General features: G+C 35.7%; 1 protein-coding gene and 1 non-coding gene across 4 annotated transcripts in view; both read left to right on the top strand.

Annotated features, from left to right (window-relative positions):
• Nucleotides 1–6,089: 6,089 nt before the first annotated feature.
• On the top strand, nt 6,090–6,196 carry LOC137633358 (U6 spliceosomal RNA). The gene has a single exon (XR_011042178.1). It is a non-coding gene; the product is annotated as a U6 spliceosomal RNA (small nuclear RNA).
• Nucleotides 6,197–8,535: 2,339 nt separating this feature from the next.
• The window catches only part of LOC137633310 (mitochondrial pyruvate carrier 2-like), a 50,680-nt gene continuing 39,049 nt past the window's right edge, over nt 8,536–20,166 (top strand). Inside the window, exons 1-2 of one of the 3 annotated variants that reach the window (XM_068365533.1) lie at nt 8,536–8,709; nt 9,172–9,223. In XM_068365533.1, the coding sequence (XP_068221634.1) occupies nt 8,677–8,709; nt 9,172–9,223 (85 nt within the window). In that variant the 5' untranslated portion in view covers nt 8,536–8,676. Of the gene's footprint in view, nt 8,710–8,997; nt 9,224–20,166 lie in introns of those variants that run through there. The other 2 variants (XM_068365532.1, XM_068365530.1) reach the window with 2 other exon arrangements.

Genomic DNA, 20,166 nt, shown 5'->3' with positions numbered 1-20,166 from the left:
ATATATATATATATATATGCCGTGATCCACCCACCTTAGTACAAAAAAAAAAAAAAAAAAAGATATGAAAAATAATTGATAAGAATTAACCCTAATTGAAATCTGACAGCACAACAATGCACGCTTTGTAATATTCTGTGATTGATTGACAGATGGAGTGAAATCGAACAATGAACAACAGGTGTAATCTCTGTGAATCTGAATTAGGTGGAAAAATATATTTTTCATTTTTTATCTGTTTATGTGTTTCTGTATTTCGTGGAAGAAGATGTTTTTAATTTCTTATCTGTTTTTATTTCTTATATCGTAAAGTGGCCTCTTTTGTTCCATTTAGCTTTCTCTCTGTCGGTATGATATGGGTATTTAAGAGAGTTGATAATATTGCATTATTATTATTATTATTATTATTATTATTATTATTATTATTATTCAATATTATTTTAATCATTATTATTATTATTATTATTATTATTATTATTATTATTATTATTATTATTATTATTATTTAATATTATTTAATATTATTTTAATCATTATTATTATTATTATTATTATTATTATTATTATTATTTTTATCATTATTATTATCACTATCATTATTATTATTATTATTATTATTATTATTATTATTATTATTATTATTATTATTATTATTATTATTATTATCGTAAGAACTTCAATATCAATGTAGTATCCAAATTATCAAATACACTAAAAAATAGCAACGATAAGTAATCAGCTTTGAGTCTCCCACGATTGTACTTAGCAAGCATTTGCAATTTTTTTTTTTCTTATTTATAATTTGGCGGAAAATTTGCGACACAACTTGAACAGCATAGATACAGTGTGAGAAGAAGGTGGATGTTGAATGCCAATTTTTATCAGGAGATTGATTTGGCTAATTCCTATAAGATTATGAAAATAATATTAGGATGAAGGTATATCAAGGAATTCTTGGGGTGATATCTATTATGTTTTAAAAATAAAACTTGGAGATACGTAATTGAATTTACTATAATATATATATATATATATATATATATATATATATATATTTATATATATATATATATATATATATATATATATATATATATATATATATATAGAGAGAGAGAGAGAGAGAGAGAGAGAGAGAGAGAGAGAGAGAGAGAGAGAGAGAGAGATTATATATACAGTATGTATATATATATATATATATATATATATATATATATATATATATATATATAATAATAATAATAATAATAATAATAATAATAGTTGTTGTTGTTGTTGTTGATATTACTATATATATACATATATATAACAATGTTGTTGTTTTAATTTATATATATATATATATGTATATATATACATATATATATATATATATATATATATATATATATATATATGTATGTATATATATACATATATATATATATATATATAAATATTCATATATATATATATATATATATATATATATATATTCATATATATACGTATATATATATTTGTATTCATGTATATATATATATACATATATATATATATATATATATATATATATTCATATATAAGTATATATATGAATATATATAAATATACATATATATATACATGTATATATATATATATATATATATATATATATATATATATATATATATATATATATGTGTATATATATATATATATATATATATATATATATTTATATATATGTATATATATGAATATATATAAATATATATATATATATATATATATATATATATGTATATGTACATATATATATATGATATATACACACACACACACACACACACACACACACACATATATATATATATATATATATATATATATATATATATATATATATATATATATATAAGAATTTATAAATTTAACGTCCTTGTTGTGAAAGAGTTTTTCAAACTTTACTTCCGCAATAAGTTCTATAAAAAATATTCAATCCTCAACTTTTGTTGTGATGATTTTTTTTCTGTTTTTGCTGTTATTTATTGACTTTAATTTTGGTTTTATGGGAAATTTATTAGAATATTAAATCCTAAGGGGTTTAATTACATTGAGGGTCATCAAAAATATAATTTATAACATTATTTAACTATTTATATGTATCTAAAGTGGCCACATAACACTGGAAAAAATTAATAGGATGCCTATTGTCACACATATTGCTATGTATAAAATATTTCATTGGCACGTTTTTAATGTAAACTGTATTTTAATGTCTATTTTGGATGAAATTTATATATATATATATATATATATATATATATATATATATATATATATATATATGTGTGTGTGTGTGTGTGTGTTTATATATATATATATATATATATATATATATACATATATATATATATATTTATATATATACATATATATAGTATATATATATATATATATATATATATATATATATATATATATATATATATATATATATATATATATATATAGATGTGGGTGTATATATACACACACACACACACATATATATATATATATATATATATATATATACTGTATATATATAAATTATATATATATATATATATATATATATATATTTATATATATATATATATATATATATATATATGTGTGTGTGTGTGTGTGTTTGTGTGTGTGTGTGTCATGTATGTTACAATTTTGCTCATTCTGAATTTGTGTAGGAACCATACTGTTGTATTTCGAATTTAAGAATCTAACCATTGCATAGCCGCAGTATCGAAAAGGCATCCCCGAGTAATGTAATGAGAGAGAAATGAAGCCTGTCAGCGTACAATGTGGAATATTTGCTGACACCAGGACCCATACAGTGACGGGTCCTGGCTGACACTGAATCAGTCCCTTGTTCACCTATCATAAGATATATGCCATCAGAAAAACTAAGCCATCCTGTGACAGGATTGTAATTGCTCAGTAGCTACTTTCCTCTTGGTAAGGGTAGAAGAGACTCTTTAACTATGGTAAGCAGCTCCTCTAGGAGAAAGACACTCCAAAATCAAACCACTGTTCTCCAGTCTTGGGTAGTGCCATAGCCTCTGTACCATGGCTTTTCACTGTCTTGGATTAGAGTTTTCTTGCTTGAGGGTACACTCGGGCGCACTGTTCTATCTAATTTCTCTTCCTCTTGTTTTGTTAAAGTATTCATAGTTTATATAGGAATTATCCATTTTAATGTTGATTGTCCTTAAAATATCTTATTTTTCCTTGTTTCCTTTCCTCATTGGGCTATTTTCCCTGTTGGGGCCCCTGGGCTTATAGCATTTGCTTTTCCAACTAGGGTTATAGCTTAGCAATTAATAATAATAATAATGATAATAATAATAATAATAATAGTAATAATAATAATAGTAATAAAATTGCACATTTGAAGAACCTTTTAAATGAGTCTTTTAGCGGTTCATTTAGGCTCATTGATAATTCACTGTGTAAATGGTAAGAAAGTATATTTGTTTCCAAGTCTCCTTTATAATTGTAATCGACTTATGGTACTGAGGAAGTAGGCAGTTCAAAATGTATCCCTTTAGTTAACTAGTGATTTAGGACTTTTAAGTAAGGCTCTAAGTTTCTGATATATAAGTTAATGCTGGTAAGACCATCTGATTAAATACTTTTCTTTTTAGAGAAAGTGATTCTAAGTTTTCATAATCTCATGGTTTTACCAAAAGCTGTCTATCCCATGCTTATCCTTCTTTTAATTTTTGTCTTGTGTCCTTGGAAAACAATTACTGTCTGTTCTAAGTAAGTATATTCATTAAAAATCTCTAGAGTTATGTTTATTTATGCTGTCATGTGGTAGGAGTGTAAAAATACTACCACCATATGTCCTGCGTGTTGTAGAAAGCGACTAAAAGGACAGCTGTTGCCTTGCAGTCTTGCTTATTAGCAAAAGGCTGAGCCCACTGTCAATAACTGTGGAAACTGCTGACTTGCAGTTGGACTATTTAGTCGAGGGTTAGGCCCACCGCTAATAACTGTGATCGATGACAGCGAGGGCATGCGATCGTGAAATCGCTGCGCTAAATTATTGACCATGCGGGATGATATTAAGGCGCATGAGGCAACCTCGGCTGGATCCCCCGTCAGGATGGGAGGAGTGGAGAGAGGAAGGACCCCCTTTTGTTCCTTTGTTTGATGTAGGCTAGGACCTAAAACTGGGGGAAGTGCCTTGGTAAATAGATAGATCAGGCAACCGACCCCTTAACCCTTTCACCCCTAGGCTATTTGGAACTTTCCAACCCTTTTCCCCCAGGATATTTTTTTTTCAAGCACATTTTGCAATATATATTTTTCTAATTGCTCTAGCAGCCTTAATTTTCGTCATAGAGAGGTCAGGTTGGTCTCATTCTTTTGAAAAATGCCAGAAGATTCACAAGTTATCAAAAATATGCAAAAAAAAAAATGTAAATAGCAGTTTTTTGCAAGGACGTATCAGTAGGTCCATGGGGGTAAAGATATGTGTTTTGTGAAACGTACCAGTACGTCCATTGGGGATAAAAGGGTTAATGTAGGGATAACGGCATGAAAGAAGAAAAGTAATGGTTATATACACCATAACAGAATCAGTACAAGAAGCTGCTTTGGCTATACTTGTTGAATAGTAGGATGGCAACTGTTTTCTTCAGTAAAGTTACTCCATATTGTGACCATCAAGGTTTTATGCACTTGCTAGTATTCATGTACAACATCAGAGGTTCAAACGTGTTGATGTAAAATATCATTTCATACGATCGGAAGTACGGAAGGGTGTTGTAAATTTATATATGCATATATATATGCATATATATATATATATATATATATATATATATATATATATATATATATATATATATATATATATATATATATATATATATGAATATACACACTACCGAGATATTTGTGTGTGTATATATATATATATATATATATATATATATATATATATATATATATATATATATATATATATATATATATACACACACAAATATCTCGGTAGTGTGTATATTTATATATATATATATATATATATATATATATATATATATATATACAAATATCTAGGTAGCGTATATATATATATATATATATATATATATATATATATATATATATATATATATATATATATATAGCAATATAAATTTATATATATATATATATATATATATATATATATATATATATATATATATATATATACTGTATATAGATAGAAAGATAGATAGATAGATAGATAGATATGCATATAGATGTATGTTTACATTGATCACTATCCCAGCTACCACACACACACCCGGGAACTTTCCAACATGGCGTCGATCTTGACGAATTAATTTCTTACCACTGGTCAGTATGGGTCACTCGGCATCTAGTGATAGTGTATCTATAGTTAGTCTGTAGGTGTTCAACTCTCTTATTTTTGCATAAAAAACATGTTTTTTTCTGTTAGTTTTCTTATTGGTTTCTAATATTATTATCTTCCGTAATTCACTGGTTTTTATTTTCTCCCACCCAAATTTTCCGATTACCACTATCTGAATTTTACAGAATACAATAGTTTACCTTAGAAAACTATCATTAAACATAGAAAACTTACATTCTTTATTTAGAGAGAATTGTTAAGGAGAAACTACTATAGATATATATTACTAAAATTTTGAAGAAAAAAAGTGAATAATTACGAACCTTGGTTACGAAGCGTTGCGTAAAAGACTATATGCGCTTACGTAAAGATAATAAATAGATGTTTTATCAATAAAATAAATGTTTTTGTATTAAATATACCATTTGAAACACAAGTTATAGACATTTTCCAAGCTAAAAATGCAGTAATCTGAATTTAAAAAATTCCAAGCATAGCGGGTGAGTCGAACCCCTCAAGTTGAACATTGCAATTCCCAGCGATATATTTTAGTTATGGAATCAAGATATTGTCTAAATTACTTGAAATTACTCGAAAATGTATTCTGTTTCCAAGTCAAATACATTCCATGAGATCAACATTCTTGCAATAGCACATGCAGTTGCGTTTGTACTTGTGAATTATGTGCTGGGATAACTGCTCGCTACACTTTGTACTTGCTTCGGCAGTACATATACTAAAATTGGAACGATACAGAGAAGATTAGCATGGCCCCTGCGCAAGGATGACACGCAAAATCGTGAAGCGTTCCACATTTTTAGCCGCACCCCTTCTAGTTTTGCTTTAGAATAATGCTAAAGGTAAAAAATGTTAGTATAATGGGAGAAAACGTCTTTTTCTACTTCTAAATTTGCCTGCGCTGCGCGAGGCAGGTTCGAATCCACGGTCGCCTGTCGGCTGAAGCATTAGCTTATGTAATAAATAAGTCAAACACTCTTTAATGCATTTCTTTTACAAAGCAGCAGCTTTTTATTATGAAGTTATTTTATCCTCTGCTGGATTGACTATATGTAGTCTTTTGTTAGTATTTTCTTCGCATGAAATAGGCTCTATATTCCTACAGCTTATAAAGAATTCATCATTATACTAACTCACAAAAGGGGGTCACAAAAGACATGAAAAAATGATCTCCAATAAGATTTTTTTTTTTTTAAAGGATGAAATGATGCGATCTATAGGGGTCAAAGTATATCCTGCCATTTAATTATATTGATCAGACATTATAAGAAAAATTAGGATACTAGCTTAAAAGAAACTGAAATTATAGAGTATTGGTGTACATATACCCCCGCCAATAGCTGTCTTTCTATTCGGCCTTATATGATCTTTGTAAATATTTCATTAAAGTATTTATAGTTTACATAAGAATTATTTATTCTAATGTTGTTACTGTCCTTAAAATATTTTATTTGTCCTTGTTTCCTTTCCTCACTGGAAAATGTACATGAGCAACCCTGGATGAACGATGAAATAAGAAAAGGTATAAAGGAAAGGAAGGATTTAAACAGAAAGAAAAGAAATGAATCCAATATCGAAGTAAAAAAGGTATTAGAAGAGAGATATGATCAAAAGAAGAGGGAAGTGCAAGAAATGATAAAGAAAGAAATTACTATATTTGAAAAAAAAATAACAGAAGAAATAAAAATGGATAAAAATAAAAAAAAAAAAAAACTCTGGGAGAATATTAATAGAATAAGGAACAGACAGAAAGCCCGTGGCAAAGTTATACAACTTTATGGAGAACAAGGAAATAAGCTAAATAAAGAAGAAACAAAAGAGGAATTAATCAAGTACTGGAAAACTATATATTGTAAGCATGAAAACAAAATAGACTCAGTTTGGAATGACGAAAAACAGATAGAATATGAAAATGAAATAGCGCATCAGGAAGACACCACAAGAATTGATGAATATAATATCCCGGATGTACTTAGGGAACACTATGACCTTGTAATGGTAACAAAAGGGAAAATAAAACCAATGAAAAATCCAAAAATCACAACAGAAAAAGTAAAGAATTGCCTGGGAAAATTAAAGGCAAAAAACGCGACAGGACCAGATGGCCTAAAACCTGAGCTATATAAGGCACTAGGAAAAAGCAAAATATGTCTTGAAACCTTACAGAAATGTTATCAAAATGAGTTGGACGAAAAAGAAAAACCAAATATGTGGAAGAAGTCAAGAACAAAGATGGTTGAAAAGAAAAGAAGGTCAATGGCAAAAGACCTAAGACCCATAGCTCTATTAAATATTTCTTATAAAATATTCATGATGATGGTGAAAGAGGATATAGAAGACCACATAAGAATGAATGAAGAAGACAATGAATGTCAAGCAGGATTTACAGGTGGAGGCAGGATAGAGGACAATATCTTTATATTACAGTATTGTGTGGAAGAGAGCTATAGTAACAAGAAACCCATAATAGTAATTGCGATAGACTTTAGTAAAGCATTTGACTCTGTAAAAAGGGAGGTATTAATAGAAGTTTTAAAAGAATATAAAATTAACACCAAAATCATAAGTGCAATTGCAAATATTTATCAAGGAGATACTACGGGCATTGACTTGGGAGAAGGTATAGAACAAGAAATGGAGGTTACGAGTGGAATTAAACAAGGTTGCACAGGATCAACTTCACTTTTTAAACTGATTACGTATATTGTTATGAAGAAAATAGAAGAGGAAGGAAATGGTTTCAGAAATCAATAAATAAAGATAGAATCATTATTTTTTGCAGATGATGCCTTAATAATTGCACAGGATATACATAATGCAAAACGTAACATCCAGATATTAGTAGAAACTAGTAAAAAATGTGTGTTAGAAATTAATAAAGAAAAGAGTAATATTATGATTTACAATATGAAAGAAAAGCCAGATAACATAGAGGGAATCAAAGTAGTAGAAAGTTTGACATACTTAGGAATAAAGCTAGGCAATAGTAGGAATATATTTAAAACTCAGAAAAGGGTAATGATAAGTCTTTCAAGAGGAAACTGAAGATTTTCTTGTTCTTTAAATGAGAATCACTACTACACATGTTTGCATCAGCTGATCGGCGTCAAGGAATCAAATTAAATAAATTCAGTCAGTCCTGTCCGGTCGGTCAAAGCCAACCTCTAATAAGTTACTGAAAGAAGAAACTGGATCACACAAGGACCATAACTTATTAACTTGACTTTTAAAACATTACGCACTTAATTAAGACTTATTCAATTTAATAAGCCTTCGAAACCATGTCTGTGATATACCGATCTTTAATTCGCAAGGCAGGGGTGCCATTCGTACGATAATTATCATACATGTACATTATTTTAGGTCCAGTACGATGTACGATACATACCTTAGGTATATACAAATGTGTATGTGCGTGTTTGATTAAACAATTATACTAAAATACCTTGAAATAAGTTATATATGTTACTGCTTAATAATCATGTTGAAAGTGTGTACGATAATTTTGGTTAAAAAAAACGATAATTTTAAGGTTCATGTATGATAATCCAGTGGAAATAATCTGGCAACCCTGGAATCAAAACAAATAAATTCAGTCCGGTCGGTCTTCTAGTCAAGGCCAATCTTTCATTGCCAGTTAATAAGTTACTGAAAGAAGAACCTGTATTATACAAGCTCCATAATTTATTTACTTGTTTTTAAAGCCATTACACACTTATTTAAGTGAATAAGCCTTCAAAACCATGTCTGTGATATACCGATCTTTAATTCGCAAGGCGGACAAATTCGTGCCCCCGAAATTCCAGCCGATGTGGAATCATCCAGCAGGTAAATTGTATTTTGTTGTATTTTGACGTATTCTAGGCTATTAATTCATTATGTATTCCTGTATTCTGGAGAGTATTCCTAACTACTTATCATAACAGAAGGGGATTTAAACAAGGTTATGACCTGACCTATGATTTTCCACCTTACCTAATTCGGATGCTATAAGCCCTAGGGTTGTAGCTTAGCTAATAATAATACAAATATCAATAATAATAAAAATAATGATAATAATAATAACAACAATAATAATGATAATAATAACAATAATAATGATAATTACAATAATAATAACTGGCAATTCTTACCTACACTGTCACCCCCTTTAGACCTCCACGTCCTAGCTTACCTCTAGACAAGTCGTAACCCGGTTTTTACTTCCTGGTGAGCTGTTTTCTTTAACTTAGTTTTTGGAGCCTTTGTATATCAGCGGGCAGTTCCTCCAGCGAGCATAAAATATGGACACCAACTAAACGTAAACTTCCCTACCTAACCTCCCCTAAAAGCCATGTCCTTACCTACTTGCCTAAAGTGGGGGGGCGGGCTAATGCCTCCCTGTGACCCCCCTTACACTGCCGTATTCTTAGTCAGCCGTCATCATACACACCAGGTGGCCGCTATCGTGCATACACCTTAATGAAACTAGCCTGGTTTCCTCAATAAACGACCTGGAACTGACATAGTCAACCAAACAAAAGTTCGTGATGCCAGCGTTGGAGTGTGCTTCCTTGCTCCGCATACTGGACCAGAAGGATGAAACTTCCAGGAACGAAAAGAATCTACCAGTTCTGTTCTAAGGACCATCTCCCACTAATAAATTTGTCTCTTATTGAAAGGATGAAAGGTTTGTGTCTCTGCCTAAAGAAATAGGGAAATTCAAAGATAATTCCTAATTTTCATGGTATACAAACCTTTGATAGGTCCTGCTGCTACCTTAGATTAGCTTGGTGACTGCTAAGGTACCAGCAGTAGGGGGGGGTTTGCATATGAAGCTTCATTTGTGTTGGAAAAAGGGGGAGGGTGGGATGTGGCACCCTAGCAGTAGCAACGAAACTCAGCTGAGTCCCTCTTCAGGCAAAGAGGGACGATAAGAAAAATGCTTATTTTGTTTCTTTTGATTTTTTATGTCGACTATCTCCCAATATTGGGGGAAGTACCATGCAAGATAGATAGGCTAACCTGAGGCCTTTAAATTATACTTCACTCCTCAACTACTCCCTGCAGTCCTCAGCCGAAGGTCAAAAATGGCTTTTCCTTAACAGGCAGGTGGGCTGTAGTATTCCCCTCGTACTACCTATCATTAATTATCTCGCATATTAATTATTCAACAGCCGTTCCAACCCCCACTGAAGTTATCTCCTATTTAACCCTTTTACCCCCAAAGAACGTACTGGTACGTTTCACAAAAGCCATCCCTTTACCCCCATGGACGTACCGGTACGTCCTTGCAAAAAAAATGCATATTTTTGATAATTTTTTGAGAAAATTCAGGCATTTTCCAAAAGAATGAGACCAACCTGACCTCTCTATGACAAAAATTAAGTCTGTTAGAGCAATTTAAAAAAAATATACTGCAAAATGTGCTGGGAAAAAAATAATCCCCTGGGGGTTAAGGGTTGGAAATTTCCAAATAGCCTGGGGGTAAATGGTTAAATGACTCCACATTGTATAGCTAGCAAAATTACAAATTACCTTTAAAGTTTAATATCTTTGATGGCGTAATTCTGTAGTCCAGTCACATGATTACAGAAGATCCCCAACTCACAAACATTCGGGAAACAAACACAAATCCAACCGAAAATAACAAAGATAAGATAAAAAAAATACTGTAATAATACAATATTACAACATACAGTATATGACATTAACCCTTTAACCCCCATTGGACGTACTGGTACGTCCTTGCAAAAAACTGTTATTTATATTTTTTTTTTTTGCATATTTCTGATAACTTTATGAGAAACTTCAGGCCTTTTCCAAAAGAATGCTGTTAGAGCAATTTAAAAAAAGAAAAAAGATGTAGCAAAATGTTTTTGAAAGTTCACCATAGCTTTGGGGGTAAAAGGGTTAAAGAAAACAACATTAATTTTGTAATAACCGGATATCTATTTAATATGAAACCCGACTCCCTGTTGACTCTCGCAGCTGGAAATCATAGGCATGGGATTCAGGTTACGCCTACCCTAGGCCAAAATTCGACTTGAGAACAGCTTCTTGGAACCAATTAAGTTTGTAAATTGAAGACCTGTATAGTCTCATTGGACTGGGTATGACTTCTCCCACATATAGTGAACTCCGTTTAATAGGTCATGAAAAGTACTTTTGAAAAGCAATTCTTTGCTTGAATAAACATTTTATAACCACCCTAGATGTCACTTATGCATTTAGCATTATTAGAGACTCATTATAATACCGACTGCCAAAAAACTCTGATGGAAATATTCAATATGAATATCCTGTTTTAAAGGTTTAAAGGCCATTCATGAATGGCAGGGACAAGGGTCAGTGACATTGCCCTATCGAGCAGGACAATGCCCTAGAGACTGACCATATATACATATGATCACTGCCCAAACCACCTCTCCACCCAAGCTAGGACCAAGGAGGGCCAGATAATGGCTGCTGATGACACAGCAGATAGACCTATAGGCTCTTCCAAACCCCCCATCCTTAGCTCACAAGGATAGTGAGGTTGTAGCCACCAAAGGAACTAACAAATTTGAGCGAGACTAGAACTCCAGTCTGGCATTCACCAGTCAGGGACGTTCACCACAACAATAGCTTTAAATGTTAGCTATTATAATGCTCACCTGTATTTTACTAGCTTATTCTAAATGTGTGCTGTAATTGCAAATGGTGAAATTATCGTTTCATTTGGAAGAATGTTCTTAGGAACTAAGTTCAAGTGAAGGATTATTGAAATGGAAAAGAAATACCTGTATTACAATTGAAAGGATGTAGTAATATTTTTCTCAAATATCTAAATTATTAATTTGCCCTAATTTACCTACATCATATATATTTTGTAGATATAGTAATTAAAACTTTGAGAAGTGTTTTTAAGTGTTGTAGATGTTTTAATTGATATCAAAGATTGTTATAATTGATATCAAAGTTTTTTTTTAAATTCATGTCTTGAGCTAATTCTAGTTCAAATTCAATTTCATGGTGTTTAAAGTTTCTTTGGAAAATATATTACTGTACCATATATAAGTAATTTCAGTGTACAGTATTGGATGAAAGTGGTATGCCATGGGAACAGTAATTAGTCCTCACGATTAGCTGCGTCCTTCTTCTTTTGTTAAGTAATTATCTCTTTAAGTGGGGTGCTTCGTCTGCAGTGTACTATGTGGGATTTGCTTAAAACCTTTTCCAATGTTAAAGAAATATTTTGTTAACCCTTTAACCCCCAGGCTATTTGGAAATTTCCAACCCTTAACCCCCAGGGGGTTATTTTTTTTCCCAGCACATTTTGCTGTATATTTTTTTAAAATTGCTCTAACAGCCTTAATTTTTGTTATAGAGAGGTCAGGTGGGTCTCATTCTCTTGGAAAATGCCTGAATTTTTTCAATAAATTATCAAAAATATGAAAAAAAAATTTTTATAGCATTTTTTTGCTAGGACGTACCAGTACGTCCATGGGGGTAAAGGGATGGCTTTTGTGAAACGTACCAGTACATCCTTTGGGGGTAAAAGGGTTAAGAAATATTTTGTTAAAATATTTGCTACATGTGTAGCCTAAATCATAGTAATGTTGGTACAGCTAATTTTATTTGTATAATTTCTCTCTCTCTCTCTCTCTCTCTCTCTCTCTCTCTCTCTCTCTCTCTCTCTCTCTCTCTCTCTCTCTCTCTCTCAGTTAAGGGTAAACTCACTCATACCGTAAGTTTGCAGTAATTTTGTAGCTATTTTTTCTCAGGTTAACAGAAGCAACCACTAGCAGATCTCTCTATTAGTGGTTGCAATAAGCCAGACTGCAAGCTAGTAACCACAAATTTCAACAAAAAAATCTTTTATAATGTCAAAAAATGGGATGGTGTATTAGCACTATCCTTTTATAGGATACTGTATAGAAATGAGGACCAATTTTACTTTCTTAATATTACCTCCGCCAACGAAGTTGGAAGGAGGTTATGTTTTACCCCCTGTTTGTGTGTGTTTGTTAACAGCTTCCTGGCCACAATTTTAATTGTAGAGTAATGAAACTTGCAGGGATTAACTATTATGTAAAAAGCTGGAAATTATTCAATTTTGGAAGGTCATGATCAAGAAAAATATTGAGAAATAAGCTGCAGAGGTGGAGGTCTGTGCTCTGCTGAGTGCCCCTCTAGTACTGTATATGTTTCTACAAGAAATGCAAACCCTCATTCTTTAATAGTAGTATACTTTCAGCTTGGCTGGAACTTTGGCTGTTAAAATTTATAACGAGGTGACGGTAGTTACCTGGGGTTGGCGGGGAGGCCCTGGCCCCCAGCTAGTACACTGTGTGTAGCCACTTTGTTTTTAGCCGCTGGCGAATACAGATGTACGTCCGGTGCAGTTGAATGGCTGTTTTATTTTTTTTTCATCCTATTTAGTGTGTGAGAAGGAATTTTAAGAAAACAAAGGGTTTTGCAGTAGCTGACTGACAGTTTCTGTGTAACCTGCCAATATGCACTTTTTGTTCTTGTTGCTAGTGTGTAGTAGTGACAACAATGTCAACATAATTTAGGTATGGAGCATTGTTGCATGCAGTCGGTAGAACTAGAACTTCAAGTCATTCTTCCATCTCTGCCGCACCTCTGCCTCTAAGAGCACATGGCCTTTTGGAGAGAAAAAGGGTTCTGCCCTTTTTCCCCTCCTTGGACTATTAGTCCTTCAAGACCAATCGATAGGACACTTACTGTTTCTCTCCCCATGGGAGAGACGGTGTTGCCCTATCCTTCACCAAGGATGAAAAATGAGACGGCGAGATTACATGGCCAAGGTCACTCGTCTTCAACGGGAAGAAAAAGAAGTTGCTCCCAGGATCATATTTAAACCAGTCTGACATGATGCTTTTTAGAGAGAGAGACATACCAATATGACCAAGAGGTATAAGTGCCTCAAAAAAAAAAGTGGAACCATTCCTCAAGGCAATTTGAAATGATATGGTCATAGTTTGCTAGTTAAGGCTGCTTACTAACTTTAAATCTTCCCTTTTGGATGGTATTGGAGAAAGGGTATATCCACATCATACTTTTAATAATGCTCGAGGAATAATTTATTATATGGATTTGGATAAGTTCTCAGAAGACATCATAATGAACAGATGTCCTCATAGTATTTTTAAACTTGAAAAACTAAAAATGAAATAATGATGCCATTTATTAGTATTTTTTCAATATTAATCTTACCCGATGATCATGTAGCTGTCAACTCTGTTGCCCGACAGAAATCTACGGTCGGGATACGCCAGCGATCGCTATACAGGTGGGGGTGTACACAACAGCGCCATCTGTGAGCAGGTACTCAAGTACTTCTTGTCAACAAGAACTCAATTTATCCTCTGTTGTGCCACAGGCAAGACCTACTAAATACGCCGTCCCTAACTGGATTTGTTTTCACAAAGTTTTGGTGAAGTACACTATTCCAGTTTTGAGCTTTCGCTATGCAGGGGTTCTATCTTCATTTCAAAACTTGAACTCGTTTTGGATAGATTTAATTATGGTGACGAAGAGAGTATGGACTCTCTTTCACTTTTAAATGGCCGACTCTTCCCTTAGACGGAAGTGTGTTTAGGTTTTTGGTAATTTTGCTTAACAAGTTATAGATCTATTTATTTTATATCTCTCCGCCTTTATAGGCCTCTTCGATTAACTTTCCATTTATTATAAACTTATAAAAATTAATTTTTATGTTTGTTTATATGTGACCTTTCCTAATAGTAGGCGGTCCTTACTTGGAACCGAAGTTAATTAACATTGAGCCCGTCATATCGTATTTCCTTTTAAGAATTTATACTTTTTTAATTTTAATGTTTTTGAAAGAATTTCTTTGATAGTCTCGTACTGTTTTCAAAGATGAACTAACGTTTAGTTTAGTCTCCGCAGTTGTTGACGTTCAGAACGTTCAACATGCGCTCTATCGTTACGATAGAGAGAGAGTATTTCACGGTTTCACGTTGCAGTAAGAGTAAACCGATTCTAGCGTTTCGTTCATTCTTTCTTAGCTTTAATGGTTTTAATTCTAATAAAGGAACTTTTTATTTGGGAAACCTTTCAGTTTTTTTCCTTTAACAAATAATATGTTTTAACGATATATAATTGGCCTCATCTCTCAGGTTCTAAGTCAAGAGAGAGAGAGAGAGATAGAGACGGAGGGAGAGAGAGGAGAATAAACGTTTCGTTCAAGCGGGTAACGTTGTTCTTGTTTTTTTACTCTTCTCCCTAGTCGCTATAGGGGAAGAAGGTAAAACGTTTCTAGAGTTTTATTCTTGTTCCCAGGCTTTATGCGGTGAGAGATTTTAAACGTAGTTTATTTGATCTAGTGTTTAGTCTCTTTTCCAGCCACTGAATTCTTTATCTTTCATTATGTTTTTCTGTTACATTGTAAAACTGTTTTCGCAATTACTACCTTTTAATGAAGGATAGGATTGCGTGTTTCAGGTACAAATCACTTAAAGTTTCGAGTTCAGTGAAATAAGTGCAAACAGAAAATCAAAAGTGATAAAGTGATATGCGCAAAGTGTTACAGTGTTGCGTTCGAGGGTTCGTTTGTTTGTGCCAGTTGTTCACCTTGTCCGATACCTCTTACAAGCTCCCAAGCCCAGGGGAGAAGTAATGTCGAAGGACTTATGGGTTCCACAGGTCTTGATCGACGAACAAACGTTTCCCTCCGTGGTTTCGGGTGTATCTACACACGTTGCCGACGTGATCACCCCACCCACACAAAGACGAGAGAGCCCATTTATTCCTCGTCTGCGGAAGAGGTTTCTCGCAGAAACCATGGACCAAATCTTGCAGCTTTTAAGTGCAAGTCGGTCCCTTCCGCGCAAGTCCAACGGCCTAGGTGTAGCCACTGGGTCAGTTCGGACTCGCTGCAGTACGACAACTGCACACCTCCCAAGAGAGGCAAGGTGGTACCGCAACAGGCAGTAACTCCGTCTGTTGCCGCACCAGCTGTTTTAGACCCTCAGTCACAACGGACAGTAGCTCCGTTTGTTGTTGTCTTTCATAGACCCTAGTGGTCCATGCTGCAGACTATACAGTCTCAGCTTGCTCCTTCATGCAGGAGTATTGTGCTGGAAGGTTGACAATTCACCTGTTAACCTACAACCCGCCGAGGTTGTGCGCTCAGCAGATACTCCTGCTCCCACACTCCACCTGTGAGAGCTCCACCTCCGATGCGCAGTCCACCCTGCCAGACGCATGTTCTTGCTGCACCTTCCGTTGACATGCGTGAGCTACCGCATCAGCAGGGGGAAGGTGCTGTAGAGCTGCCGGGTTCCAGCTCTATGCGGCATTCTCCGCAACCCATGCGGCATGCTCCGCATACCATACAGCATGCTCCGCATACCATTCAGCATGCTCCGCAACCCACCGCAGCCCCTCCATGCACCAGCACTCTGCTTTTGTTGTTGCCAGCTCCCACACTCCGACTGCGGAGAAGGTTGACGATGCACCCGTGGGCCTACACCTCCCACGGTTGTGCGCCTACACCTCCCACGGTTGTGCGCCCGGCATGGCTTCCTGCTCTCACACTCTTGTTGTGAGAGCTCCTCCACCCATGCACAGTCAACCCTGCCAGATGTATGATGACTCCCACACACAGAGCACTCCGTTGCCGTGCGTGAGCTACCACAAGCTGCCGTGTTTTGACACGGTGTGTCAGCCTCCGCAACACACTGTGGTTACCGCCACTCGCCCGCAGCTAACTAGTCAGTCAGGAGTTGAGGCTTCCCCACACAACTTTGGTTGTTGCCAACTCACAGACTGTCAAACAGTTACATGACGTTGCCTTCTGGTCTGCTACTTATACACCAGTGCTGTATGTCCTCACGCTCCTGTTGTGGTTGACAGTTCAGTTTTTGACAGTTCACAGACTGTCAAGCAGTTTCATAACGTTGCCTTCTGGTCTGCTGCTTTTGCACCAGTGAAACCCTCACTGAGAGAACCTAGCTTTTCTCGGATATGGTTCCTGTAGATGAGAAAGTGCTGTTCTCCCTCCTTCTGATATTCCCTTGAGGACTCTGTCATTTGGAGAGGAGCCTTAAGCTGCTTAGCCTCCTATGGACTTTAACTTAAGCATAACATGCTTCCAGGGAGGGTAAATGGTTCCGCTTCAGTCGCTAACCCCGTCTGTTGCCACACCTACTCCCATAGACCTTGGGCTTTGTTGCAAGACATGCAGTCCAAGCTTAGTCCTTGATAGAGGATTTTTTACGGAGAAGAACCTTCTTGCCAACGACCTTCCTACCGGTTGGTTGTACGCCCTGTTGACGCTGAGGTATCCTACTCACGTCCGCCAGTTGAGATGGTTCCTCCACCGGTGCGACCCAGTGTGGGTTGCCAGTCGCATGTTGACGTTAGGCTACTCTCGGAGGTGGTTGTGGACGTTCAGTGTGTCACTGGGAAGACGTTCAACAACCAGCAGAGGTGACTTGTTGTGACGCAGTGCGGCAACCTCAGCAACCCGATAAGGGGTTGTCTGTACTACCCAGACAGTCTAGACAGTTTCGGGTTGTCGCTGTACTTCCTCGCATCCCCATGGTTGACAGTTCACAGACTGTGCAGCAGTACCATGATCTTGTGTCCGGCTCCGTCACGCATCCACCAGTGCGACCGGATTCAGCGAGTCAGACGTTGCCCACTCCGTTGCCGTTTCCTCATCAGTTTCGGATGAGGAACCCTCTGATGAGAACATGGCTGAACAAGAAGATCAATCCCCAGCCCTGCTATCCATCCAGAAGATGCTGAAGAAGGAATACGGCCCTGTCAGGCTGTGGATGAGTCTGGTTAGGACACTGTCATCCGTGGTTCAGTTGGTGTCACTTGGAAGACTACACCTCCGTCCTCTTCGGTTTCATCTAGCTCTTCACTGGAAAAGGACAAGACGCTAGAAGCGGTCTCGATCCCGGTTTCCGGAAGATAAGTCTGGTCTAACCTGAGGAAAGGACTTTATCAACCTTTTATAGGGTCTTCCCCTGACTGTTCAGACTCCCAACCACGTTCTCTTCTCAGACGCATCGGACGTAGGCTGGGGTGCGACCTTAGGCGGTAGGGAATGCTCGGGATTATGGAACTCGAGTCAAAGGACAATGCATTTTAACTGCAAGAAGCTTCTGGCAGTACGTCTGACCTGGAAAAGCTTCAGGTCTCTCTTTCAAGACAAAGTAATGGAGGTCAACACGGACAACTCCCTGCTTTGATGTTCATCTCCTAGCAAGGAGGGACCTACTCTCTGACATGGTGCGAGTTCGCTAGTGACCTCCTCTCCTGTTCAACAGGTCTAGACTTTTCACTAGTAACAATTTCTTCCAAGGCAACTTGAATGTCTTAGCAGTTTGTCTCAGTAGGAAGGGACAATAATTCCAACATATTGGACCCTCCACAGAGATGTATGCAAGAGACTTTGGGTCACCTGGGGCCAGCCAACCATAGATCTCTTCGCAACCTCGATGTCCAAGAGGCTCTCAATACTTTGCTCACCTATCCCGGACCCAGCAGTGGTTCTTTTAGATGCCTTTCTACTAGATTAGTCTCATCTAGATCTATATGCATTCCCTCCGTTCTAGATTGTCAACAAGGTACTGCAGAAGTTCGCCTCTCACGATGGGACAAAGTTGACACTAGTTGCTTCCCTCTGGCCCGCGAGAGAATAACTTACCGAGGTACTTCGATGGCTAGTAGACGTTCCCAGAACTCTTCCCCTAAGGGTGGTACCTGCTACGTCTGCCACGCGTAAGAAGGTACTCCAAGGCCTCCACGCTCTTCGTCTCACTGCCTTCAGAGTATCGAAAGACTCTCGAGAACTAGAGGTTTTTCGAAGGAGGCAACCAGAGCGATTGTTAGAGCAAGGAGAACATCCACCCTTAGAGTCTACCAATCGAAGTGGGAAATCTTCCTAAACTGGTGCAAGTCAGTATCCGTATCCTCGACCAGTACCTCTGTAACTCATATAGCTGACTTCCTCTTATATCTGAGGAAAGAGCGATCTCTTTCAGCTCCCACTTTCAAGGGTTACAGAAGCATGTTGGCATCAGTCTTCCGTCACAGAGGCTTAGATCTTTCCAACAATAAAGATCTACAGGACCTCCTTAAGTCTTTTGAGACCACGAAGGAGCGTCGTTTGGTTACACCTGGTTGGAATTTAGACGTGGTTCTAAGATTCCTTATGTTAGACAGGTTCGAACCACTTCAATTAGCCTCCCTGAAAGATCTCACCTGTAAGACTCTTTTCCTGATATGCTTAACCACAGCTAAAAGAGTCAGTGAGATTCATGCCTTCAGCAAGAACATCGGATTTTCATCCGAAACGGCTACATGTTCTACATCTTGGTTTTCTAGCCAAACACGAGCTGCCTTCTCGGCCTTGACCAATATCGTTCGTTATTCCAAACTTATCGTATGGTTGGAAATGAACTAGAAAGAGTATTATGTCCTGTAAGAGCTCTTAAGTTCTATTTTAAAAACCTTTACGAGGCCCGTCTGAAGCTTTATGGTGTTCAGTTAAGAATTCATCTTTGCCTATGTCAGAGAATTCTTTATCCTATTATTTTCAGACTTAATACGAGAAGCTCATTCCCTTCTGAATGAGGAAGACCAAGCTTGGCTGAAGGTAAGGACACACGAAGTTAGAGCTATCACAACTTCCGTGACCTTTTAATAAAATAGATCTCTGCAAAATATTTTCGACGCAACCTTTTGGAAAAGCTAATCAGTGTTCGCGTCTTTTATCTTAAGAATGTCCAGTCTCTTTACGAGAA

The sequence above is a fragment of the Palaemon carinicauda genome, chromosome 42 (genome assembly GCF_036898095.1).
Source record: "Palaemon carinicauda isolate YSFRI2023 chromosome 42, ASM3689809v2, whole genome shotgun sequence".
Lineage (NCBI taxonomy): Eukaryota > Metazoa > Arthropoda > Malacostraca > Decapoda > Palaemonidae > Palaemon > Palaemon carinicauda.
This window is presented reverse-complemented; position numbering and strand designations above follow the sequence as displayed.